The following is a 27,906-nucleotide window of genomic DNA, read 5'->3' as shown; positions in this document are numbered from 1 at the left end:
ACAGAGAGCTATTTTCCACCTCTGCAATCACCATCCATCTTAGTGGAGTTTATTTCCTGGACATCTCTGCTGTGTCCTTGGGGATATCAGATGATTCCCTCTAAACTGCGGTCTCTTTTCCTCTTCTGTCATCCTTCAAACCAGCTGCTCGATTGCTTCTCATTAGGTGGCATCTTTTTAAAAGTAAAAAAAAAAACTAAAAAAAAAAAATACCCACACGAACAAAACAAGAGCACATGTACCCCCTCCCCCAACGTGTAGAATAAACAGGAGCTGAGTGGGCGTTCAGAGGAGAGCTTAATGCTACGGGATGAAAGACGCTGCCATGTGGTCCAGAACTGCTCTCTGTGATCCTGACAGGTTGGTCTTAACAATAATAAATCGAGAGAGACCACAAGTATGAATGGACAGATGGATGAAAGGGGAGGGGGGGGGTGAAAATAACTGAAGATAAAGACAAGCCAAATAGCCACATAACAAAGATGCAGGGGTGTTTGAACGGAGAAAAGTGAGATGCTGAAGGAGGAAAAAACAATAACATAAAAAAATGGAAGATAAGTGAAGGACACTTTGATCTTTTGGATCAGATTTGCTTTTACAGTTTAAAAAGAACATAAAAGATAACTGAAAGTGCTAGGAACCTGATGTATCTTTTCTGGTCATGAAGTGTTGAGGGCGTCTGCAGAAGCTTCTCTAACAGGAGACGCCTCAGAGCTCCAATCCTCGTCTCTACTTCGGCGTAAACTGGAGCGATGGCACATTGACAATGTTAAAAAAGAAAAGAAAATCAGCAACAGAAAAAAAAAATCTGCACTGAAATGTATTTGTTGCATAAGGAGGAAAGTACAAAAGGAAAAATAATACAGGAACTGACCTTTTTTGAATACTGGGACTTCGGTATTGCCAAAAAGAGATTTGGCCTTTTCATAGTCATTGATCACGACATCATAGTCGCCCTGGGAACAAATATGACTTTGATTATTGATGCAAGGCACATTTTTTAATTAAAACACCTTTTGATTAAATCTGACACTGTATTTCAACCTCTCTAGCTCCACCATCTGGTTAAGATGAACCTCAAAATGTGCAAAAACACGAGGGAATGAGTGGTAAAACAAAGGAAAAATAGAGTTTAAAAGATAATGGACTGTTTTTTTATAATGTTAGTGGCCGAGGTGGACTTTTGAAAGAACATCAAGTCCCTCGAGTGCAGGGAACACAGAGTTTCTTAAGTGCAGGGAACACAGGGTTCCTACAGTGGAATTTGGAAAAATGCAAATAATTATTTTTAAAATCAAGTCTGGAAAACATTTATTTGCTAAAACTTCAACCAAAAACAAAGGCCTGATGTGATCAAGCAGAAGAAAGACTCGCTTATGAATTAACTGAAAAGAAAAGACAAAAAACTGATGAATTCAATAAAAGCACCTTTAAGTTTTATTCATTGGAGTCAATTATTTTAATGCTAATAGCTGTGTTACAGACAATATTAGTTTTTTTATGCTTTTAAAAAGAAAAAATAAATAAAAAAGACTGGGATTAAATAAAAAGGACACCACAGAATCTCGCACAAAGGTTGAGATCGAGACATTGTGTTCGAAAAAACATGTTATTTTTCAATTCTATTCTACAGAATCAGAAATCTAATCTGATTAAAACATTATTAAATTTAAAGCAAGTATGAAATGTTACGTTTGAGAGCACTTGAGCTAACACACAAGCAAAAATGTTCTTGTCTTTGTCTTTTTCAACAATTTTTGTATTGTCTAGAAGGAAACAACTTGTGAAATTTTTAAAGAATTATTCTAAACAAATTAGACTTTTTGGCACTCGTGTTTTAATTTTTCATAGTTATAAAGAAATCTTACAAATAAAACAAACCCATAATTTCACTTTTAAGAGAAATAAAATTAGCAGCTAACTTAGAAATAAAATTTATTAAGCAAAATCCAAAAACAATATTGGTTATGGAGCTAAACTAAATTCACGTGTTTTTTTTTATTTTTTTACAGTAAATGCTCAAGGGTTGAAAGCAGGTAATTAATCTACAGAGAAAAAAACTAAAAAAACATTCATAAAAAAGATTTGGACAGCTGAAAACATCTTTTTACCAGGTCATCCATACGTGTCTTCTATGTTATTCTAGCATTTTCCATACTATGTGGAATGGTTTGCAAACTACAATTAAATCACCAAATTCAAATGGAGCGGCTTTCAAACAACCCATCGTTTATGATTAACCAACACACTGACCAATCAGAGCAGGCTTTAAGTAATTAATTGTTAATACATTGTTTTTGTTAAATGAATGAAACACACTGACAAAAGAGCAATTTCAAAAATGTTGTTTTACAGGTTACGAAAATAAAGACCCACTCCAAGGAAAATGTTTTTGGCCCTCTTTCTAACATGTTCTCTTGTGGCATTTTTCTGATAATAGAGGACAAATTCAAAGAAAATTAAGCTCAATATTGCATTTCTGAATATTTCTTCATTAAAATCGTTTTGAATCAGCAGATGAATAAATGCCGGTTGAAAAAGAGCTTATTTGTAACGTAGAATTTACACAAGCCTTCTGCTCCGAGCTGTCAGCAACAAGAAGGGAAAGGGGGCGGGGTTGCTCTGCACCAACATTGCCGTCTACAACTCGAGGCAGAAATACTAATGAACGCTCTGCAGAAACGAAGCAGGTTTTTTGACTTTGGCTAAAAATGCCATAATCATAATTAAAACACATTTTAATTATGATTATGCCAAAGAACTTAGAACGATTTTACAATAGATCAAGAGATGATTGGAGTGGGTTTTTAAATTAGGAAAATCTTTTAAAAAATACACTAAAATAATCAATCAACTTTTAAAAGCTTCTGATCCTTATGCAACTTGTGATTGCTTCTTATGTATTTCTGCATGTTTTTGATTTTTCTCACGTTTGTACCTTCTGGATGTTGCGTTCAATGTTGAGGGGCAAATTGAAGAGGAACTTGAAACGCTGCAGGACGTTTAGTGCATTACGGGTGGAGTCCGCCTTGTCTTTCCTTCCCAAAACCTCTTGGAACAGAGTATCTGCTGTATCGCTTGCCCCTATAGGGGAGGGGAAGAGTCACAAAAAGTAAAAGTGTGGGTGAGGGAAGCTAAAGAAAGATATTTATAAATGTCAGAAACACATTTCCTACTTTTCTCTCTTGTTTTTGTCTGCTCTGGGTTTTATTTGACAGAAAAGGAAGAGCAGGAGTAGAGACTAAAAGCTCCTGAGAAGAAAGTGAGAAGTATCTTCGCTGGCCTGCTTCGTGGGACTCCTGAACCTCTAACTGGCTCTGTGGGTGGTCTCGGATGTGCCGTCAGATAGGGAAAAAAAAAGATCTTCTAATCAAAACAAAAATCCAACCCCCCATAACAAAATCCCACAAGGAAAAACAGAACAAGCCAGAATAGAGGAATATTTAACATTTTTCACTCAGCAATCTGCGTTGTTGTGGCACTGACATTTCACAAAGTGGCCTTGTGATTGGCTGCTCTATGTTTGATGCATGGGTTTTGGGGTGCGAATAGAAATGGAGACCCGTTAGGCCATAGGTTTTAAGTCTGGGTTAGTGGGAATGAAAGCCATGTCCGGCAGGAAGGTTTATTTACTCTGCACTTCAGGAAAAGAGCCAGCCTATTGACCCTGCATTAAGAGTAGTTCCATTATCGTGTATGAATTACACACGAGTACTGATGGGAGATCTGCTGCTTAGAGACAGGAAGAGTGAACACACACAGTGTAGGTGTAGATCCAGTATTTCTGTCCGCTGCTGGAAAAAATGGCGTGTAAAATGTAAATGGGTAAAAGTCAAGGCTTCAGGGTTTTGATATAACTGCAAAACAAAACCTGAAGAAATTTCTAAAGTTGAAAAGAGCCACACACACAAAAAAAACTAAACAGGGCTAAAATGCTTTAAAGTTTCAAATTAACTTCTAGAAACTGAATTTGCAGAAGAAAAAAATGACAAAGCATGTGTCAAACAGGGATAAAATTATAAATAATTTACTAAAATAGCTGCTAAATGAGAAATCAACAGAAAAAATACAAATACAATACAATAGCTCAAAAAGGCTGCAGAAAATTACAAATTATTTGAAAAAATGTTAAGTTAGTTGAAGACATTTCAAAAGGCTAAAAAAACAGACAAACATGTAATGTCAAATCAACTAGTTAAATTAGCTGAAAGAAGCAAAATGTACAAAATGTAAAATCCGATTAAGGAAAAATGGTAAAATATAATCAAAGCGCAAGGAAAGCAAAAAACATGCCGTTTGTATGAGAAGAAACATAACTAAAATTTTACAATAATTATAAACGATAAATAATTCAATGTAAAAGTGTAAATGTATGATTAAGCTAAACTGAAACAGTTACATTAAAAAATAAACACCACAAAAATATAGATAAATATTGATTAATAAAATGCTTTAAACGTCAGTAAAAAGAGAAATGAGGCTATGAAATAAAGGAAACATGTAAAAAAGCTATATTTAATAACGGATAAAAATACTCAACAAATCTGACATTTAAAAAATAAACTTTAATGTTATGTATTGTAAACAGAGGTAGAAATTGGCAAACCTGTTGCTTAATACGAATAAAATACGGGGAAAAAAAACAAAAGCACAAATTCTGACAGCAATAAATGTTTTTAATACATTAATAAATAAAAGATATCAGCATAAATATAAAAACAGTTAAACTTGGAGAATGTTAGGTGTTTTTAAATGTATTTTTTACTGTTTCCTATTACCGGTATGTGTTTATTTTCAGAAAAAATAATAATATTTAGTTAATCTCCACTCCATTATTCCTGCAGCAAGAAGATTATATCTTTAATTATTTGTTGCATGATTAAAGACATAATAATCCTGCAATACGGTTCAATAATCGTATCAGTTAAGGAAGACTCACGATTGAGGATGTTTTCTAGCCGCTGGGTCATCGATCCCTCCACCTTCTCCGTGCCATCGGACTCCAGCCTCTGGTGAATAGCTGAAACAGAAAGTCGGCTCAGATTACGTTACGAGACACTAATGACCCCAAAATAGAAGCAGACAAATCCCAACTCTGAGAACTTCCTAAAAATCTATGAAAATAATTTCCAAATCCCTACATGGTGGAGAGGCAAGTAACCAAAGATGGGAACATTTTGGGTTTTGGGAACTAAAAAAGTAAAACAACAAACAGGCTCAACCCTAGCGGTAGATGGTAGATAACCTCACCGACTCACCAACCACAGATGCTGTTGAGCCCACTGCTGATACGGGCCGTTCCCACACGACAAGGACATTAACCTCACATTGGGTTGCCCAGACAAAGCCATTACTAGCAAGTGACGGTCTTGGGACATTTAGAGCCCTTTGACCTGGAGGTAATATGGATCTAAAATGCTTGGATTATCTAAAGAACAACATTCAAGGACGGATGGAGGTCCAGATGCCAGACAGGGAGAGGGGACAAGAACTCTGATGGCTTTTAGCCACTAGTTTGCATGAAGAGCTTTAGGTGGAAGTAATTTAAAAAAAAAAAAAAAAAAGAGGGGATGAAGGGAACATACAGATGGAGAAAACAGAGGAAGAGTGAGAGGCGAGTCTACCCCAGTGGATAAATAAATGGAGAGCAGTAGTGGGCAGAGAGGTGCTGAGAGCTGCAGTGTGGGTTTATTGACAAAGTGGGAGAGAGGTGGAGAGGGCTTAAGGGCCCTCATAGCCAATGTGCATCAGGCCGACTCAAAATATCAGAGGATGACACGAAAGAGAAAGAAATGACAAGTAATAGCCGTTCCTGATCGTTTTTTTTATTTCTTTATGACCATCATTAAGGTTAAAGTCTGACAGCAGGCGGGGCGAAGAGGCCAAAATGAAGAGGGGGAGGGGCTTCTGTAAATAAATATGTGGGTCCATTCTGACAGACAGAAGCCTCGAGGCAAACGCGAGGAACTCTGAAAGCACGCCGTTCAAACATGCCACTGCCCAATCAGCCACTGGCCTTCATTACTGACCAGCAGAAGAAAAAAATGCGGTCAGGCGCAGGTTGAAGTCCCACTCCCATCACCTTTTGAGCTATTTAAAAAGTGAAAAAGTGCTCCAAGCAATCTTTTTTTTATTAAGATCATGGCGTTTTTAGCCAAAATTAAAAAAAACTGAGACATTTTCTACAACATAGTTTCTGCAGTTTATTGGTAATTTGCTTCTGAGTTGTCAGCGCGATGGTTGGTACGAAGTTAGCCCACCCCCATTTTCCATCACCCATGTGTTCACACTCTCTCCCGCCAGCTTACAGCCCCTCCCAACCCTAACCTAACTTTACCGGTGCAACAAAAATGGCGAGCAATACTGGAGCCCTCCAGGCGAACAGTTCGGAGCCAGATTCAAGCTCAGATGAGGAAAACAAAGACGATCATGGATCAATTTGTTTACAAGTGGATGCATCAGAATTCACAACAATTTGAATTAAGAAATACTCAGAAATGGAATTTTGAGCTTCATTTTCTTCATATTTATCCTCCATCTTCAGAAGTATGCTACAACAACATGTTAAAAACACCAAAAACACAAGTTTCATCTGAGTGGGTCTTTAAGACCAAAGCGCACACGGGTCGAAGGATTGATTTTGCTGCGCAACAGAAAGACATCCACAAGTCTGCTTTGTGTCTCCGACCCCCCCCAGCTCTGCTGCCAGCTGTGTGTCCTCTCCGTCTGTCACACAGTGAGGGGGTCATGACGTCACCGTTTAGCTAAACATCAGGTCAGGGTCCGGATAACACATGAAGCCCAGAGCCCGAGGAAGAGCTGCAGCTCCCGCTTCACTTCCTGGAACCGCCGAGGAGACGGGGGAAAGGGGTGGGAAGGGGAGGGGGGATAAGAATAAAAATACAGTGTCCCTGGTTTCTAAAGCTGGAGATGTTTTGACTCCTGTTGGAGACGGCGACTCGGGGAGGGGGGGGACGGGGCCCTGAGAATCTTTCATTTTTGGAACACGGTGGCCGTTCCGTTTCCTGCATCATTGGGAGACTTCCTTTTCACACAACAATGACAAAAACCTCTAATTTCAATATTTTCCTTTTTTTTTGTTGCAGCTCTCCACTCCCTGACGGGCTGTCACTCACTCAGTTTGCTAGAGTGAGCACGTCTCAGAAGAACAACTCAATTAGCTGCTAAGGCTCCATGACTGAAACGCTCGCTAGAGGCAACCCGGCAAATCTCTCACCGGTTTATGAAGGTTCACATTTAGAGAAATATATATAAATACAAATATACAAGATCTCCAAATAACCTTTAGAAAAAGTTGTGCTGGTGTAAAAACACGGTGGGGGTGCAGGGTGGGGGATAAGAAGCTCAGAGGTGATCCATGCTGATGTTGTCGCACAAGTAAGATCAGGCTCATGACTTCAGCTCTCGGAGCACCAAAAGCATCTCAGAGGAAACCCAACCTCGCCTGGGAACCAACACTCTCCAACCAACCTGGGTGGCCAAGAATAACACAAACTTCAAAAAGAGGCTTTGAAAACATGGTTACAGCTCGCCTGAATGTGATGGTTTTAGGTTTTGGTTTGTTGGTAAACCTACATAGCTTTCTTTTTAGGTATTTTCTGCCAAAGTGGAGGACTTCATGTGGACTTTTCTGAGGTCAGGGGAATCTTTTTCGAGTCTTAAGATGTACAAGAAAACCACCGTAAGGTTGATTGATTGGATGACTGTTGCAGAAAAGCTAATGTGCAGTCTGGATGAAGAGTTCAGCAAGAAATATACATCATGTTTAAGAATTATATCAAAATTTGGAATTGTTGACCTGTTTTTCAGCGATCCAGACTTTGAATGTGGACGGTCAATTTTAGATCATTGGAGACATAACTAACATGTCTGACTTACAGATACAAAACTGTAAAATGTTTTGGAATGGATGGACTCAAGAAAACTAAAAATTAAAAAGAAGAAGTGAGAAAAAGAGTAAAAATCCCAAGAACACAGGCAATTCCTACTGTTTTAACTCTATCAATAGCGTTTTCCCCCCCAGGTTTGGCTTTGTTCTCGTCTTTCCGCCTCCCAGCCAACCCAGGCTTCCACATTAAATACAACTTCATACTACTTAAAGTCATCAATAAAATCTCCATGGAAAGTTGGGGGTGAAAATAAACACCAGAGGGGAGGGGGATGTCACGTTGGTGAATGAGGGGTCTGGAAGTACGTGGCGGCCTGAGACACGGCATGCTGGGAAACGACAACGACTCCCTGTTCGTTTCTTTAAAGGCCACGCGTCAGGTGAGCCTGGTGGAGACTTGCTGGGAACAACAGAGAGCTCCAGCACAAAGAAAGGATTCAAAAGGTGCTCAGACAGCTGTGCTATCCAGGCCTGGCAGTGAACTACTGCAGAGCCGGCCTCTTCAAAAGCTGCGTGCCGGTTGGTATGTTGGTTTGGCTGTGCACACGCCCAGTAAAGAATACATCCACTTGAGCTGTCCGCTCTACGCCGCCACTTCATTTCTCACGACAGAAAGCCAGATCTTGGCTCCGAAAGGATGCTGTAGGGCTGTAATGAGTCATTGTGTGAAGACAGAGGTCATAGAGTTTAGAAATCCGCTTTCAAGTCAAGCTGCTGGTCCAATTATGAGACAATGTTTTTCTTTTTGCCAGAGTCTTAAAGTGCAAAACCAGAAGACTATAGATTTCTTCTGATTTAGCTCTCTTTTTTCCCCACATTCATTTCTTCTTTTGGAATTTCAATTCCTCGTCAAACTGATCCTGAAATAGTTGGACTTATTTTATTCAACAAATATATGACGACTAAATATTTGTTTATTGTACTTGGCTCTGACAGGATGTGCTTACTCACAGCTGCACAAAGTTCACGAAATTACCTTTCAAAATTAAAGCCCACACTGTGAAGAGAAAACACTTCTAATCTCTGTCAAATATTATGCTTATTTTTATTTTATCTTTTACCATTACTCATGCCTTCTTAATATCATATATAGTATTTTTTTACGTTTATGCTTCATATGATATTTTTTTAAATGTTGCATTTCTGCTAGGAGCAATTGCCTATTTATGTAAGGAATTTTAAAATCTTGATTTGTTTGAATTCTTTTAAATATTGTAAAGTTAATAGCATTTATTTTTCTCATGTTTTCTCTCTTTAGTTATAACATATTTTTAACTGGCTTTAAATAAAACAATAAACTCTCCAAACTTAAAGAGAGGAGGTTTTAGTCCAGCCGTGTACCATCGGTCCCGCTTGTCCAGGTCCCCTTTAGCATATCTGTGTTGCTCAGCTTCCTGCATCTTTGGAGACTGTACATTTCCTATTGGGGCAGTGGGCACACAGTAGGCACGCTCAGTCGGAACGTGAGAATCACCCCGCATTGTTCCCATTGGTCATATTGGATCTGTTATCACCATTATCAGCCCTAATATTCTGGCTGACATTGTGTTGGGCCGCTCCGTTTATTTAGATTCAGCCGCAAACAATGAAAACACTGCTTCTCTTCCAACCGAGGCGCAAACATGCGGAAAGCAATAATAATAAAGATGGAGGAAGAAATGTGCACATATAAATAGTAAGGGGAAGTAACTGAGCGGCTACGGCAGGAGCAGAGGGTAAACAGACAAAAGCATGAATGACGACGCGAACAATTGACTTGGTGTACCTGGCAGAGCGACAGCAGTCAGTCGGCTACCTTGAAAGCCCTCTGGCATCTCAAGGTCAGCGAGCGTGTGCTTGCGTGCAACCGCTTTTTCGGAGTGGAGCGAGAGCGCATGACAGGTGAGAGCTGATCTCATTTTGATGGAGGTGAATTAGCCGTGTTGTGGTTGGCCGACGGAGGGTTTTCACACAGCGTCCAAATGAGCCCCCTTAATCAACTGCTGCTAAACCACATGTGTGGAAAGAAAGCCCCAAAGCCACACACTAGCACACTTTCAACAAAAAAAAAAAAGTCTTTTTTTGAGCAAAAATGAGGAGTGATGGTTTGAAGTCTTGACTGTCGCGCCTCTATGGGGTCAAATCAGGATCAACTTAAAGTAAATAAACAAAATTGTCAATGTGGAAATGAAAATGAAGATTTGTATGTTTTAAACTCAAGAGTACACACTGTAAACTTCAAAGAAACGTTTAAAATGAGGGAATAAAGAGTAAATTTGAAACTTAAATAAATGAATAAACTAAAACTGCAACAACATGAAGGTGAGAGTTTATTTCGGACAGCTGCTGTTTTGTATTTTCATGTTTAGTTTTGTTTTCAGTCTTTGATTCCCAATTTCAATTCAGAATTTTTGGGCTGCACCGTGATGTAGTGGTTAGTGCTCTCGCCTCACAGCAAGAAGACCCCAGGAACTTGTGACCCCAAAAGGGATTCAGTGGGTTCTGAAAAAAGATGGATGGATGGATGGATGGATGGATGGATGGATGGATGGATGGATGGATGGATGGATGGATGGATGGAATTCAGACTTTTCGCTTACAGTGTTGGCCCTAATTTTATGTGAGGGTGGGGCTTTGAGCCAATTGGCTGCTCGGACATGATTGACATCAGGTGATAGAGGTGTTTGTTACATCATTTCCGCTCCACAATGACATACCCAGTATGTTGTGGGCGCAGCCTGAGACTTGGGGAAAACATAATCACTAGTGATGACTGGACCAGGATTTTCTCCTTTAATTTTGAAAATCTGCCAATACTGAGTTCCGATCCGATACTTTGGCAACACATAAAAAATGAACACATTTATTTCATCATTTAACACTTAAACAAAGCACTTCAGTGAAGTAGCTTCAACAAGCAGGCAAAAATAGAAGGTGCTACTTAGTCATGTGAGACAGTTTCAAATTCCACGTTAAACTGATCCTGACTTGAGCCCGTACAGCTCCACAGGAGGCAAATATGGATTCATTCGTCTCACCTGCGAGAGCATCCTGAGCCTCAAAGAAAGTACTGAGGCCTCCTTTCACGTAAGCCAGACTCCCCTCGTTCTTTTTGGTGGCCTGCTTCTTCAGGTTATTCGCTCCAATCTTCAACTGGTCAAAGCTGAGAAAACAAGAATAAACAGATCACTTTAAAAACATCTCTTAGCTGTTTTACACAAACAACTTAAAACAAAGAAAACAAATAGGGGACTGCAACAAATGTCTAACGTTCCTTTTTGCACATCAACAGATAGTTTCTGCGCACACATCTGGGTGCACTGTAAGTACGTGTGTCTGCATGTCAAGCTCTCTGAGTGAGGTTTCCTCTGCAGGAAGAAACAGCCACCCGGTGAGGTCCAAACAGAGGCCCCTGGTCATTCTGGATCCATGGGGTCTGGGTTACTGGAAGGCTAAGCAACGGGGAGGAGGGGGTAGAGGAAGCCAGGAGTGTCCAAAATAACTCGCCTCACGCCCTAACATGACAGACTGGAGGTCAGCAGGCTACCCTGTCTGCACACCTCCTGCTTCAGTGAAGACCATGCTCGGTCTTCCTGTAGTGTCAGACACCCACAAAAAACTCCAAACCATTAAAACCCAATTTTCCACATTCAAATGTCATTTATATAAGCATGCATGTCAAATCCTGTCACCAGCATAACTTTTTTGGCCAGTTAAGTCTCTGTTCATAATATTTTTTAAGCTCCTTGAATAATTTGGAGATTCTATTCACATCAGCTTTTTGTTTTGAATTAGGGTCAAAGGTATCTAAAGTTTTCTTCATCTTGACTGTTTTTCAAGGACTCACAGGATTTCATTTCTATGGAAGAAACAAACTTTAATGAAGAAAAGTTTTAAACTCTCGTTTGCTGAGAGACGTTACAGTTTTTTACATAGCAACATTTTTCTATAAAACCAGCCATTATATCCACATTTTACCTCAAAACCGTTAGTTTTGTCCAATTTCCTGCATGGATTTTTAAACCCAGGTTTACAACATGAAGACGGGTAACAAAAGCAACAAAAATAGGAAGAAGAAAATATTTCTACAAAATGCTTTAAGTACAATTTTCTGAAGAGCGGTGGGGCTGGACTGCCAGATCTTAAGTCACTGGCACACGTTGTCCCTTGACTGGTTTGTATTTGTTTACTGTTGTTACTTGTGGCAATTTTCATTAAGATGAAGTCCGACTGCAGAGGAAAATACTTTGATTTTTTTTTGGTTTTCGAAAAAATTCCAGCTGCCGCAGATTATTCTAGAGAGGACTGGCGGGGTGGAGGGCCTTTGAAGAACTTCTCAAACTAAACAGTTGTTCGTACCGGTGGTGATGCTCCAGTTCTGACGTATAAAAAACGGGAACCCAGCATCTAATCCAAATTCATTTAAGGATTACTAATGAAACCGCTTTATTTAGAAACAACACAGATGGTATTCTAATTCAGTTTCTGAAATGAATTTAAAAAAAAGTGATTATTATAAGAAGAAATTTTTTTTTTTACAGATCTAGAAATTTAAATCAACTTGAAACCATTAAAACATTTAGTGAAATATTTAAAAAATATACATAGAAAATATAGAAATCTTTTTTTTAAATAGAGACATTGAATGCTCATTTTACTTGTCTTTTTTACTAAGATTTAGTGTTTCAGGAACAAAGGAGATACTCCCCCGCATCTCCACTTTGTGCTCTCAGCATCCAAACTTAAAAATGAAGACTTTAAAGGCAAACTTTCTGATAATCTCTTCAAAATGTTATAATAAAAGTATTTCTACGAGTAAATCAGTGAATCAGTTTCTTGAAAGAACTGGAAGTCTTTAAGTTTCTAAGGCAGTCGTGATGATGATGATGATGATGATGATGATGATGATGATGAGGATGTGCATGAAGATGGTCCTACCTGGAGCCTGTGTGGTTCTCTATGAGGTACCAGGTGGCAGAGAAATTCTCACTGGTGAAGTCTCCACTCATTCCTGGAAAAATCTGATCGATGTCTTTCTGTGGGATTTTTCCTCTGCAAAGAAAGAGGATGAAGCTGCATCAAACAAAATAAAGACGAAAAATAAATGAAGAAACAAACCACGTCAATAAACTGAAATTCCATAAGCAGAAGCTTAACAAGGTTAGAGAATGTGACCCTGAAATGAAGAAAAAAAAAAGCAGTATTAATTGAATCACAGTGAACTGTGAGGGAGCAGGATTTGGCTGGAAAATTGAAGTTGTCAAGTTTTCCAGTAGGGGGCAGTATGCAGCCAGAAAGTGCAGCAGGCTGGGAGAGCCTGGCGTGGGAAGTGCATTGTGTGACGCCTGGATGCCCCCTGGAGGACCCAGCTCTCATTAAGAAAGCTTGATCTCTGCTAATGACCTGTGGCTTACACAAACTGACCCCCCCACCCACACACACATATACACACACAAATACACACGCACGCATGGTGACCCAAAAGAATCATATAGATTTGGTTACAAACAATGTAATGCTCGTTTTTTTCAAATGAACAAAGATGTAAAAGCGCACAAGTTTTCAGTGAAAAGTTTAAACACATTTTTCCATATTTTCACCCTAAAAAATTTAGGTAAACAAAAAATAATAGACTCTAAGACAAATCATTTACCGGTACTTTTATTTTCATTCATTCGAGAGAGAAAAAGAAAAGAAATTTACATTTTTACTTCCATAATTTAAAAAGAATCTATTGTGATTCTAAGTTATTGTAAGATTTTAATGTTGGATTTCTTTTTTCATTTGGTAGTAATTAAAGGGAACTTTTTCCCAGGGTAAATGCTGCACTGCAAAAAGAGGAAAAGAGCAGGAATCACTTGGAAGTAGGGCTGCACGATATGAGGAAAACTTGCGATATGCGATATTAGTGATCAATATTGCGATAACGATAAATTTGCGGTAAATAAACAAATAGAAAAATAAACAAAAACATCATTCCCATTTCATTGCAACAGTTTAAAAATTATACTCCAAATGACCCTCATCGACATGGGGGACAAACGTCAGGGTGGCTAACCCTGGTCCTCAAGAGCCTCAACCCTGTCTGTTTTCCAATTCTCCCTAGACTGCTCGATAATGATAACCAAAGTCAGGTGTGTTCAGTCAATCAGGATGTGAAATCACTTGAGTCAGCCAATCAACAGCAAGCTGGTTAAGGAGAGCTGGAAAACAGGCAGGGTTGAGGCTCGTCAGGACCAGGGTTAACATAATAGGCCTCCATCCGAGTGGTCAACAATGGGAAGGCGTCCATCTGATTGGTCAAAGCATAAAGGGATTTATTTGATTCGTTAAATGCTTCAAGCTGCTAGAAGATTGTTTTAACACATTTTGGGTTTGCGATTTATTGCGATATTCGCCGTCTTTTGCGATATGCATATTGCAGAGCTGGATATTGCGATAACGATAAATTTGCGGTATATTGTGCAGGCCTACTTGGAAGCAATAAAAATATCTGTCCATGCAGCAAATCATTTTTACTTTAGAAATAAGATATCCAAATCTAGCAGCATTCAAAAAAAGAAAAACAAGATTAAAATGCTAACTGTTCAATATAATTACTTAGAGCAGAATCTTATAAAGCCCAATAATCAATATTCTTTACTAGTTCTCAGTTTTATGTGTCTAATTGTAATTTATTTTTATTACAGTGACAAACACTGGTGTAAAAGTGGAAACGACTATATAAACAAAATGAGAATACAATCCTAGTACAAATATGAACCATTCTAATAAATCATCAAATCTAAAACTAACACTTATTCCTAAAACATACATCTAAAATTTGGTTTCCAAAATATTAATAAGAATATCTAGACAAATTTGTTAACTTTTATTAAATTTAAAATAACATCCTCAAAATGCAACCAAAAATTACAGCGGAATTTGAGGTTTTTTTTAAGTTTTAACTTAAATTAAGTTTTTCTATTGTCAAGAGTACGGAGCAAAAGGATTTTGACTCATTTAAATAATTTCCTTGTATCTAAAACCTAGCTCCTAACAAGGCTTTAAATTCTCAACTGTATTGATTTTGAGAAATTTAGGAAATGTAGAACAAAGATCAATTCAAACCGGGCAAATATCTAAAATGTCTAAAAGCAAGGTTTTAAATCTTTGCAAGTATCCAATAGTTTGCAATGTGGTGCAGATTTAAATAAATATGGTGTTCCAAAGCTCTTTGACAGTGGATGTCCGGGTGTCTTTTTTCCAGACATTTAGCTGCTATGTGTTGCTGTGCTGTCGCAGTCCATTCCTGGCAGATCTGCAGGACCCAGTTAAGAAAAAAACACTTCACCCAATATTGACTCTTCTCTCAACTCTTTCTTTACACGTTCGGCTAAATATAATATTTAGAGCTGATGCTGCAAATCTGACAAAAGTATCCATGAAACAACTCCTTCCAAACACCTTTGAGCGGTGCACACGCTGTGCAAATTCTCAATGCAGGCCAATGGCGGAGCCTGTTTATGGAGGTCTAGCCCTTGGCCACGAGCGGCCACTTGGCCCAGCCCCTCTAAACCAAACAAATACTAAACCAGAACTGCCAGAACATGACAACACAAAGCATACATCGCAACCTCTGCACTCCTGGCGCTGGATTGCCTTCGCTGCGCTGCCTCCTCTGAAGCGAGCTTCCAGAGATCTTTCCATGTATCCGCATGTTGTCCTTCTCTTAGCTTGTACGTAATTATGTCGTTTCCACTCTGTGTGTGTGGAGCGGTTACAGGCTGTTCAGCAATTTCCATGTGGGCATAATATTTCAAATACCTACATGTGGGGAGAATTTGTCTCTGTTTGGGAACATAAACCATGACTCAGTGACCAGAGCGCTGGTGTTTACAGCAGCATGATTGTGTCGGTGCTGCAGTGTGTGTGTGTCTGGACGCTCCAGATCCGTACTTGTCTATGTCGATGCCCAGCGGATTGCTGGGACGCAAGGAGAGCGGGGAAATTCCTTTGTTGCGGTCCGTCCTCATGTCGTAATAGTTAAACTCGTCCACCCACACCGCCGACTGGTCCAGGATACCTGCGGGAGGGGGCAGACAGGCGCCAATCCTAAATGTTAACCACGCAAGACACCATGCAGTTACACAACATCACGCACAAACACCAACTAACAGTTCTTTCTTACTGGAACTTTGCCTCGTTTAAAAAGTTATTAAAGTTCCACTCAGAAGACGCACTTGTGTTTTTGGGGCCTTTAACATGTTCTTGTGGCATTTTTCTAATGATTGATGACATGTAATTGCATTTCAGAGAATTACTTTATTCAAATTGTTGTGAATCAGGAGCAGATGAAAAAAATGCTGTTAAAAAAAAGAGATTTTTTTGTGATGTAGCAAATTCAATAGGCAGGCCACAAGCTCCCTGCTCTGCTCCATTCTGATGCATCCACATGTAGACGACTAGAGGCATGCACGTCTTTGATTTCCTCATCCGAGTTGGAATCTGGTTCAAAACTGTATGGCTGGATACTGCTCACTATTTTTGTTGCACCGATTTGTAAGGTTTGGGATGTGACGGGCTGTAAGCTAGTGAGGGAGTGTAAACAGAGCTCTCTGCAATGAGAAGGGGAGGGGGGGCGGGTTGCACTGCACCAACAGTCCCGCCCACAATTGACAAGCGAATTTCTAATGAACTCCTGCCGCTCTGCAGAAATGCATTCCTGTAGAACAACACACTGTTTTTGAGTTTGGCTAAAAACTGTATATTCTTCTTCTTATTATTATTATTACAAACGGTATATTCTAAGACCACTGGGAACGCTTTAAGGATAGAGCAAAAGATTATTTGCATGAGTCTTTCAGTGCAAAGCCATAAAGGGTTTGTTCACAGTTTCCGAATTGGGAAGACAAAAAGAAAAGTATAAACTACATTACTTGCAATTTTGATAAGAAGAAAAAGCAAATAAATATTTCCTTAACAGACAGGAGCAACCTGATAAAACCTGATGTAACTACATTGTAACCAAGTAAAATAAACATTTCAGCTGCTAATAACAACAGCAGTGGTGTGGGGTTCACTTCATAAAATGGTATTTTTTGACGAGTTTGCATCAGTTTTTGTCAAGAAAAATGTTGTAGTTTCGACTGATGTATGGCTGAAAAAAGAAAAAACATTATTTCATATTATTTTGGCTTCTAAAACTCATGAAAAGTTTTTTTTAATATGGTTTTTTGTTAATTTTGATACATTGGATAAAAACAACATTGGTTTACCTTGACTTTTTGAATTATATTTATGACAAATTTAGGAATTCATGTATAAAACAGGGAAATTGATTCTTAAATAACTTATCATTCTCTGATTTTAAAAAAGATTTGAGGAAAATCTGCCTCCATTTTTTCAAAAAACTGATTGCAGTTTTCTTCTGGACTCTCACCGATCCTGTCCGGCCTGAGGAGCTTGAACGACACGGTCGAGGTGCCCAGACCTCCCGACTTGGTGGTGACGATGATCTCCCCCTTATCGTCTTTGGCAGGTCCCACGCGGCACACTATTTTGCTGGCGGACATCCATTCGGCCGTCAGCATGCAGTTGTGCCCGCAGATTGATAGACCTGGGAGAAGGAAAAAAAAAAGAAAGGGGGTGAGAGATAACAGACACACGCCGATAGAACAAACAAACAAAGTGTAGCTCACAACACACACAGTCCATAAAAAAGAAGAGGAGCTCTCTTAGACAGCGGTGACATCCATCAGCAAGTTAAGTCACGCTGTCGGCAGGGGGTCAGAGTTCACGCTGGGGTCAGGACGGGTGTGGGTGGCCTTGATCTTCCTTCATCTCACCCAGCTTCCTAAAGTTAATCTCGGTCTCTTCAATGCTAAGTGGCTCATTACTGGCACAATGTGCTCCTACATCTGTCAGCCTCTTCTGAAACCCTTTTGAACACCGTTTGGGCACAAGATGACAAAGACGGGGAGGGATGTTTCCCGCTCAGCAGATTTGGGACGCTTCATGTGTGAGCCGTCAAACGTGAGGAAAGCCTGCGAGAGCTAATCAACCAATAGCCCATAAAACCGTGAATAATATGCCCATTAGAGCCCTGTTTCCTGCTCCTGTTCTTCACTGCCCGCTTGGTTTGAGTGAATTAAGCACTCACACACATTTGCGCATATCTAATGATCTAATGTCGGGGCCCTGGGGATGCTCAGAAATAGGCTGGCCGGCACGCTGCAGTCCGAGTGGGAGCGGTGTTCTCGGCTTTCTGCGGAGGATACGTTTGGCAAATATGAGAGAAAACAGCAGTAAAAAAAAAAAAAAAAAGTGACCCTCAAACGCTTAATGAGAGCAAGATGCTGGTGGTGGGTTTAAGGACAATACAAACAGATCAAACTGGTTTCAGTTTTAATCGAAACGACTTAGTGTTTAGGAATTTTTATTCTTTATAAAGGGCTACAGTTCAAATGACACAAAAAAAGCCGATTTTATTTTTTTGCGAGTCTGTACTAAAATTCAAATAACTTTCCAAAATTCGCAAAGAATGAATTTCAAAAGAGGTGGAATAGATAAACAAAAGGAGGATGACACACCACTGGCTAAAACGTATGGATATACAGATGAGAAAAAAAGAATAAGAGACTAATTTATAAGCATTTTTATACTAAAAACATAAATGCTGAAATCAAAGTATTCCATCTACATTGAGTTTATTTAAACTACACTAAAAAGTTATTTAATTCATGCTTGTTTAGAGATAAAAAAAATTTTTTTACCCTAAACTGCATCAATGACAGAAAATCTTCTAAAAGGAGGCAACATCATATTAATAAACTTGAGTTAAATAATAAACAAAACAAATGTAGATTCCTTGTTCTGCATTACCGCAATTAGATTTTCTTCCTTTTCCTCTTTATATTTATGAGAAAAAAATCCTGAAAGGTTTCTTCATAATTTATAAAGGAAAAATTTCAGGACCACTTTCTTCTATTTTGGTCTATCATCACTTCCATTATAAAAACATGCAAAACTGCATCAAAAAGCTTCTGCAATTCTCAAACCACAAAAAAAACAAAGTTTTTCATCTGCAGGTGACACAGGAGAAGCCTTATTTTGACACTAATAGATACCAAAACATCTGCTGTCCAGCTTTCAGATGAAGAGCTGTTCCTTTACTATATTGTTGCATAAATTGGATCAGTTTGTTTCTTTTCATTTTTTCTCTCGCATAAAAAAGTAGAATAAAGTTGGGGGAAATACAAAAAACTCAACGCAAACTTTGATAATTAAAAGAAGAAAAGTGATCATTTGTGTGTAAAATCAACACCGTCAGAGCAAAAGATCTGAAGGAATGACGGAGTGTGACAACAAGCAGCAAAAGCAGCAAAAGCAGCTGTGGATAAACAAAATATGTTGCGTGCTGTTTCTTTAAAGCACATTTCTGTGATTAATTGCTAACAGGATCTGAAACTGTGTTCCTGTTCTGAAATGGATCACATGTGCCACACACATTCATAAACCTGAAACGTTTAGCACATTTATGGATTTCAGCGCAGGCTACACTGAATTCCATGCATGGTTTTAGAAACGGAATCCCAAAAGTCTTTCATTGTGATAATAAATGATTTTTTACGTGCACGTAGAATCTCTGTCAATAACCGTTTTCCAAGAGTATAGTATTCACTAACCCGTCGCTGTTAAGAAATGCATGTATGATGTGCTGCACATTCTTTGTTTAAACAATTTTTGATGCTCTGCTGATATTTTTAATTTTTTTCTTTTTTTTAGAAAAACCAATCTGGTCTAATATGAGGAAACACAAATGCAAATCAGAATGTGATACAATCTAACAGGGCTCCTTCCTAACGGTTTCTTTGAGTTCAAATTAAGACTTTTTAAGACCTTGCATACGAAAAATTAACACCAAGTTCTCTGCCTAAATCCCAGTCCAAATGACAAAGAAAAATGAAATCACTGGATTTCAGAACAATAATTTCTTAAACAATCAAAACCACAGTATTTCTGAATGTAACATATACACATAAAAAGAAGTTAAAAAGTAACAGACATCATTCACAAAGTCAACTTCTTCGCTCTGCATTCTTGGTACCACCCTCTCCATCAACGACAGCCACTTCTGCCAATTTCCCCTTATGATGTCTTCTCAAAAGGTTGGACCTTGATGTGAAGTCAGTTATCTTGCTTCCTGCCTTTTCCTAAGTCTCTTCTGCCAACCTGTCTGCATCCCCGACCAGACCCTCAGGCACCTCTTGCAATCACCTTCTTTTCAGGGTTAACCTAGTCCTCCATTCCCTTCCTCTTAGAAGCCTGGGCTTCTGCCTCCATATTCTATCTTTCTAAGTCCAAATGAAGCCGATAACTGGTCCTAACAGCTGCTAAGCTCACCAGTAACAGTTTTAGCGCCTTGGTATAAGGTTGGAAAAAGCTTAAAAATAATCAAATGTGTTGGAAAAACAATCAAACTTTCTACATCCTTCCCCATTTAAAGTTGAGTCTGTGCAGCAAACATCAATAAAGTTATTTTTGTCACCTGATCCCAAACGTCACAGCTAATAAAAATAAAAGGTACAAAAACCTGTTTTGATAGGAAGCTGCTTAGACAAGCAAAGGGAGGTTTCACAGAGACAGACAAGGGATCAATATTCCCTCCTCCTGTGAGACGGCAGTCATCAACTACATAAGGTAAAGTAGCATCCTGACAAGTTGAGAGGATTTCCTTTAATTCTGTCCAAGAATAACTAAAAACATTCAGGAGCTTCATATCACCCCAAAGAAACAAAATCCCAAGTATGGCACTGACAAGTTGATTATAGACAAGCACCAAACAATGGTGACCCGTCCACTTACTTTCCATGTAAACAGAGAGAAACTTTATAAAAGCTTGTTTAAACAACGGCTGCCATGGTTTGTTCATGGGAGATGGCAACAACAGTTAATACAGCAGAACTCCAATAATTATGATTTAGAATAAAACAAATTTATACAGCTTTTTGACATCTTGTATATTTACATCTGGGCTGTAAAAAAATTAGTTGTATATTTATGTGACCTTATTAATTCACTTGCTAACATATATGCGTATTTTACTTTGAAAAAAAAAGAAGAAATAACACTTAGAGGAAGACCATAAAGCAGAAGTACGGCTATCATTTCCTGTGAATATTAATATTACGTTACAGTTAAATAATGTTGAAACATTAAACTAAAGTTTAAAAAAAGTGTATTTTAGCCTGTTAAGTGGTGGGCTGTGCGGTTGGAAATGTTATTACCAATAAGATCGGCTGGACCCGTGCCTAGGTTTTCCCCACGGATTGTGACTTTGGTCCATGCTGCTCCTTCCTTGGGGGAGATGCCTGTGACCAGCGGGGGTGGACGTGCACGTGACATGGCGGCCTCTGGCAAACAGGAACTCGAGGGTCAATCAACGCCTGGACACGGAAAACACAAGATACAGTTAGAAACGGAGGACAAACAGTGACCGTCTGTGGGAAGTCAGTGAAGCAGCTGACAGAATAAAAAGGCAGTTTGATATCTTGTTATGTCTATTTAAGGAAAATATTAATATTCTGGCGGCATTTTACTTGAGGGCATCAGTTTGGACCCTTTTAAAGTTGCAAAATCTAAGATTTTTCTGTCTCTCAAAGTTTTTTTCTCTTTTGCAAGACTGAAGACAATTGAAACCTCAACTGCAGCTCGTGGGAAATCTGAGAGAAACGGAGATCTGCAGTAGAAATGAGTCAACGTCATCAAAAACATCTTTAGCCTGCATTCGTCTAAAAAAAATGTAAAACTAGTTCACATTTTTCAAACATCAACAACATATTTAAGAAAATTGTTTATATTTTGTCTTTGTATCAACAGAAACAACATGGGTTTTATAAAGCTTTCATTAACATCAGGAAGTGACAATATAACATTTGAGTCTCAAAATTATTATTATTTTATATTGACACACACACACACACACACCCACACCCACACCCACACCCACACCCACACCCACACCCACACCCACACACACACACACACACACACACACACACACACACACACACACACACACACACACACACACACACACATATATATAAATAGGATCGATAACCTGCTTCAACACTGACAAATACATGTAAACTACAGTATTTATGTGCAGTATTATGAACTCTAATTTAAAGCTACTGAAAACATCAATAATTTTAAAAATACATATTTTTCAATACTAGCAGAATTATAGATAAATAACAGATATGATGTTTCATTGCGTGGTTGCTTGTTTAGGCAAACAGATGTTAACCTTATGCAAAAAAGGAACGACAAATTATGCAGGTTTTCTCTGAAAAATATAAACTTGTAGGAAAAGTTTCATCAAGGCCACTTATTTTTAGTTACAAGAGAATTTTTTTTTACTTTTTGTTGTTGTTGCTAATTTCATATTTTAAATTTTACATTGACTGCTGAAAGGTGGTGGGAGCAACATGGTTTGTTTTTGTAAGTTAGCTCCTAATGACCTCTGTTACCTTGACCTTTGCTAATGTGTAGGATACTTATGACTAGAGTTTTTCCTTATTTTCTTTTACCAGAAAAGATTCACATGTTTGGAAGCTTTTTACACTAAAATATGATCAGTATTTAGTAGGCAGTAATCTTCCCCCCATAGGTCTCCACACATTAAGGGCAGCCCAGCAGCTATCTTACAGATAATGGGGGAATAGGAAAGACAGCCAAGAATGAAGGAGTAGACAGAGAGCAGGGAGGAAAGGAAGAATGTAAACCTCACAGTGCAGGATAAATAAACCTGCTCTGCCCAATCATTCCTCAAAAGCCCATGCAATATTGTACAGATTATGGCACCAGAGAAGGAGCACCCATGCAAATCAGTTCATGTGGAGGAACTGAAGAAAAGGAAGAGAAAGATTTCCAAATGAGGGGGAAACATTTTTGAAAGGATGCATTTCAGCGGCACAGATGTTTGCAAATAAATTACTGCCAGGTCCCAAAAAAAAGGCTGACCGATCTCAGGCTCTCCATCATACACCTTTTTTGCTCTATGGCCAAAACACGATCGCCACAAACAAATGTCGTCGCTCACACAAAGTGAATGTTCAGCAAAGTCGTTGTGGCAACTAGTGGGTGTTGGGAAAAATCGATTTGACGATACATTACAATATTTCCTTTGGCCAAACTTGTATAGATTCAAAATGCTGTCAAGACAATATCTTTTCAATTATTTGAGCGTCCTTCAGCGTCTGACTCTTGTTTTCCACTTAAAAGTCCCGATCGCTAGTTGGCCGCACAGCACACCGAGTCTGTCTGAGCAGTTCTACACCACCGCACCAAAACAACAAGATCTTGCGAGAATCAGCTTCTTTCAATTGCTAAATGTTCAGTCAGCCTCGCAGTTCTTGTTGTTGTGAGACATGTGCTACCTAGTTTTTGCTTGGGATGGGTACCAAACCGAAACTCCAGTGCCAGTATCAAATAAAAATGCAGATTGTGGTGCTTTGTAACGGCCTCCAGATGAGAACGAGTGACACAGAGATGTATCCCGATACGCTTCACATCGCAAGACTCTTGCCAATACACACCCCTAGTAGCAACCATTCACACAGATACAGGTCAGTTGTGTACACAACAATGTGACGAAGCAGAAATCGTAATTATGGACCAACATCAAATCTGCTAGAAACAAATTTGGCAATACAAAAGGGGGTCTGGAGATGGTGTAACATTTTTCTCTACAGGAAAAGTGGAAGAATGTCATCACTGCTGTTTGAATTTGATGGCTAAATTAGAGAAAAATTGTCTGAATCTAAAAAGGAAGGAGTCTTTAAACTTTGGAGGATATCACCATGACTTCTGTCAAAGCTGCCAGAAAAAATTGGCTGAGGAAAAAAAAAAAACAATTCTTGCGAACAAAAATGCATCTGACAGACTGCAATTTCCTGCCAGATCCGAACAAAACAAATCAGAACACTCCTCACTTGGAAGTTGGGCCTTTTTCCAACTCATCCAGTGGAAATGATATAGTTTCTGAGGAGAAGTCAATATTTGAAAACTCCACTGTATCACACCTGAGTGTGTAAAAGCTGTTCACCAGATCTGACCCATCACCTGATGGAGTGGGGGTCTGCGGTAACACATCCATGATTGGGGTCAATCGGAGATAAAAAATAAAATTAAAATAAAAAAAGAGTTAAAGACACTATCAAAATGAAGTGTTTCATCATTTCCAAATTGTTCTAATCTTTTGTTTTTTTAAATAGTCATGATCTTTAGGAAACTTCATTTTATTTAAATAATAATAATAATGGATTGAATTTATCTGCGCTTTTCCAGATGCTCAAAGCTCTTACAATGTGTCCATTATTCATTCAGTGGATAGGCTCCCTTTCGGGGTCACGGAGCCTATCCTGGCCACTTGTGGGCGAAGGCAGGGGACCCCTGGACAGGTCGCCAGTCTGTCGCAGGGCCACAATCACACACCCATGCACTCTTACATTCACATCTATGGACAATTTAGATTAACCTATGAAGCATGTTTTTGGACGGTGGGAGGAAGCCGGAGTCCCGGGAGAAAACCCACGCATGCACGGGGAGAACATGCAAACTCCACACAGAAAGGTCCCCCCCCATTGCTGTTGTGTTTCAGGTCCCCCAGCCGGGACTTGAACCAGGGGCCTTCTTGCTGTGAGGCTAACTGCGCTACCATGCAGCCCTTAATTCAGTCATTAAAAATATAATTTTTTATATAAATATTAAAATGGGGCGATATTTGCAGTTCTACTGCACTTTTGTTTTTACCACATACTGGCCCAAAAATTGTTTATGACAGTGTATAAAAACAATTTTAAAAATAATGATCTGCAACCTTACCTACAAAAAATTCATTGTTGCAAATCTATAATCTAGAGCAGCCAGAAGAGCTTAGCTACATCTAAAACATGCAATTAATCCATTTCTGAACGTTTTTGTGTGCAAAACATTTGGAGTAATTCTAGTTTTACAATTAGAAAAACTATTTCTTCCAATTAACATATGAAAAGATGCAGCACTTCTTAAAGGGCCAGAATTTCCAGGAGTGGGAATCTTTCTGAGAACTGTTCTGGGACAGCTCCTTCACTCTTCAACTGCCCTAACATTGCAAAACTAACAAGAAACCTCCAGAGGGATTTACCTCGTGTTGTTGCTGCTGCCCTGCGCTTGTCAGAGGAAATGAAGGGGCTAGGGATCTGACATGATGAAGATAAGAGGTTAACAGGCCCAGAACAAGAGCTTGGCATATTCTTCATCAATCCCACATGTTTAGAGTGGGAGTGGCAAGGTGTGGAGGACAGAGCTTTTTTAGTTTTGTTCGGTTCTGACTCCGCTTCCAGGAGTGTTTTTATCCGATCCCCCTAATCTTAAAAATGCACGTGAATAAACACACACGAAGCTGGCCTTCGCACACTCACACGCATGCATACGGCTCGCGGAATGACAGCTCAGCAAGGTTGCGTGTGAGGGGCCCCGAGTTGGTGTTGTGTGGTCTGAGCGTATGCGAGTATGTGGAAGGATCTGCAAAGAAGTCTGGGCAGTTTTTTGAGTGTGTGTGAGTGCATGAGTGCGTGTGTGTGGTCTGGGTGTGTGGTCTCTGGCTCAGGCCTGGGGAGAGCCTGCTGACGGCTGGGATGAGAAAAGAGCCGCTGTGTTTACTTTACTCTGGGGGCTGTGCATGGACACGGGAACACTGCCCAGACCCTTCTCTGTAACAGTGGCGTGCACGCGCACTCATGCGCCCACGCCTTCATGATGCACCCCTTCATGAAGGACAGGTATCATGTCACACTGCAAACCCCCAGAAATCATGGTAAGCTAACACTTTTGACTGTTTTTGCCATTTCAGGAGTCCAATTCAAATGTTTGCCCTTTTCTCAACATTCAACTCTTTTTTCTTTTTTTTTTTTGTAGTTTTGTCAATGTTTTCTGGAGGATATTTTAAGTTTACGCCTGTTGGGGGCTTTAAAATATCCTCTTCAGGTGACACCCAACTTTCTTTCAACGTGGATCAAGCTGTGTCCCATTATACACCTCAAATTTGTTTGATGATAACAGAAGCGCTAGATTTAGCTCCTTTCCTTGGACATCCTCTGAGCCACCCACCCCACCCTCATTTATTTAAAGGCTAAAAATGTAGGTTTGTGTTCCTTGGACACCAACTAACAAACAACCGGGCCGTCCCTGGTTTCTACAGAAGGTTTGAGATTCTTTCCCAGTACTGCCAACAAGAAACCCACTTCTTCAACTGCGTGGAATCACAGTATATTATAACAAAAATAAAAGCAAATGTTGAATAAAGAAAGAAAAGGATTTAAAAAACAAACAAAAAAAACTAACATTACAAAGTAACAAGATTTTGCAGCTAACCTAAACAGACTAAGTATTGAAACAGAAATACTTAAAGACCCACTCCAATGAAAATTGTGTTTGTAACATATTTTGTGGCCTTTTTCTAATGGACGACATAAAAGACTTCAACTCAAAATTTTATTTCTGAGTATTTCTTTTTCAAATCCCTGTGAATTGGCAGAAGATTTAAAAAATGCCATTGAAAAAAAAAGAGCATATTTGTGGAGTAGAAAAAACACTAGGCCGCAAACTCTCTTTCTGATGCATCTATTTGTAGAAAAATAGATCCATGCACGTCTTTGTTTTCCTCGCCTGAGCTGGCATCTGGCTCAAAATTGTTGCTCCGATACTGCTCGCCATTTCCATTGCACCAGTAATGTTAGGTTGGGGGTGTGAGGGGGTGTAAGCTAGTGGGAGAGCACAGAAACAGAAAGTTCTAAGCAAAAGGGAGGGGACAGGGTTGCTCCACACCAATGGTTCTGCCCACAACTCAGAGGTGAATTTCTATTGAACCACTGGTGCTCTGCAGAAACTATGTCCTGGTTGATTATGGCTAAAAACAGCATTATCGTGATGTAAAGACCACGGGGAATACTTTTAAAATAAAATCAAATGATCGAAGTGGGACTTTAAACTGTCCAAGGTGTATCCCACCATCACCCTACAGTAGCTGGGTAGACCCCACCAACTCCGTGACCCTGAAAGGAAATAAGTAGGCCTGGAATGGACGGTCAATCCGAAGATAATAATGCTTTTAAGATAAAAATCTGTCCAATTGTTTGGTCCAATATAGACCACTGAGGCTTAAACTTATAGATAAAATAATACTGATGGGAAAAAATGTATACATTGATATATTTGACGAATACCTTAGCAAGACAGAAGGAAGTGTTAATCCTTCATCAAATATCTGATTACAATTTTTCTAAAACACAAAATTAGAAATGTGTTATTCCGTTCATTAAATAAAAAAAAGCTTTAAAGCCAAACAAAAAAACTAGTAAATTAAAGGAAGCGTAAGGAGGCTTAGTTACATTACTAGCATTTACTCAAATGAAGAAATATTTTGAATTTAATTGAATTTAACGTTTTCATACAAGAGTAATTCCCTCAACGGCAACTCAAGAAAAAGAAAATGACAATACAAGCCCCAAATCATCAAATAACCGACTGAATAAATCAATAAACAAAAATAAAATGTGTTCAGCCCGGTTGAGACTTATCAAAATTAAGAAAAAACGTATTTCCACTCAAAATTCAGCCACATATTAACTTGCTGGATAGATCAAGCTACACTGAAAAATACAGACGATTTCTAAATCTGAAATGTATAAATGTGTGTTTGTGAGTATTGTAATGGATGTTTTTCGGTCTACATTCAGCTCACAGATGTATGGATTTAAAGTTATTATTTTTAATATTTATAGTAAATTGAGCATGTGAATGTTAAATTTTAATTTGCGAAAACTAAACATTTGTGAGTAAAAATGATTTGTCTATCTCATTATTACAATAATTTATTTCCGTTCCTTTTCTTTGTGTCTATTTACTAAACTAGCTGACCCAGTAAATGATAACACAAACACACATACACTCAAGGAATAAGGCTTGAATAAGGCTTTCATAACTCTGCT

The 27,906-nt window shown here is 39.0% G+C and overlaps 1 protein-coding gene across 2 annotated transcripts in view; it reads right to left on the bottom strand.

Annotated features, from left to right (window-relative positions):
* exoc2 (exocyst complex component 2) overlaps positions 1–27,906 on the bottom strand; it is a 143,977-nt gene that overhangs the window by 24,028 nt on the left and 92,043 nt on the right. For both annotated transcript variants that reach the window (XM_078946146.1, XM_011474258.4), the window contains 9 exons: positions 21,157–21,315; positions 17,310–17,486; positions 15,827–15,953; positions 12,827–12,940; positions 10,927–11,051; positions 4,940–5,020; positions 2,939–3,084; positions 875–956; positions 642–744 (listed from right to left, as the gene is read on the bottom strand). In XM_078946146.1, coding sequence (XP_078802272.1) covers positions 642–744; positions 875–956; positions 2,939–3,084; positions 4,940–5,020; positions 10,927–11,051; positions 12,827–12,940; positions 15,827–15,953; positions 17,310–17,486; positions 21,157–21,274 — 1,073 coding nt within the window. In that variant the 5' untranslated portion in view covers positions 21,275–21,315. The remainder of the gene's footprint in view (positions 1–641; positions 745–874; positions 957–2,938; positions 3,085–4,939; positions 5,021–10,926; positions 11,052–12,826; positions 12,941–15,826; positions 15,954–17,309; positions 17,487–21,156; positions 21,316–27,906) is intronic.

Source organism: Oryzias latipes, chromosome 4, assembly GCF_053564925.1.
Source record: "Oryzias latipes strain Hd-rR chromosome 4, Olatipes_Hd-rR_3.1".
Lineage (NCBI taxonomy): Eukaryota > Metazoa > Chordata > Actinopteri > Beloniformes > Adrianichthyidae > Oryzias > Oryzias latipes.
Note: the sequence above shows the minus strand (reverse complement) of the source record. Positions and strands in the feature narration are given on the sequence as shown.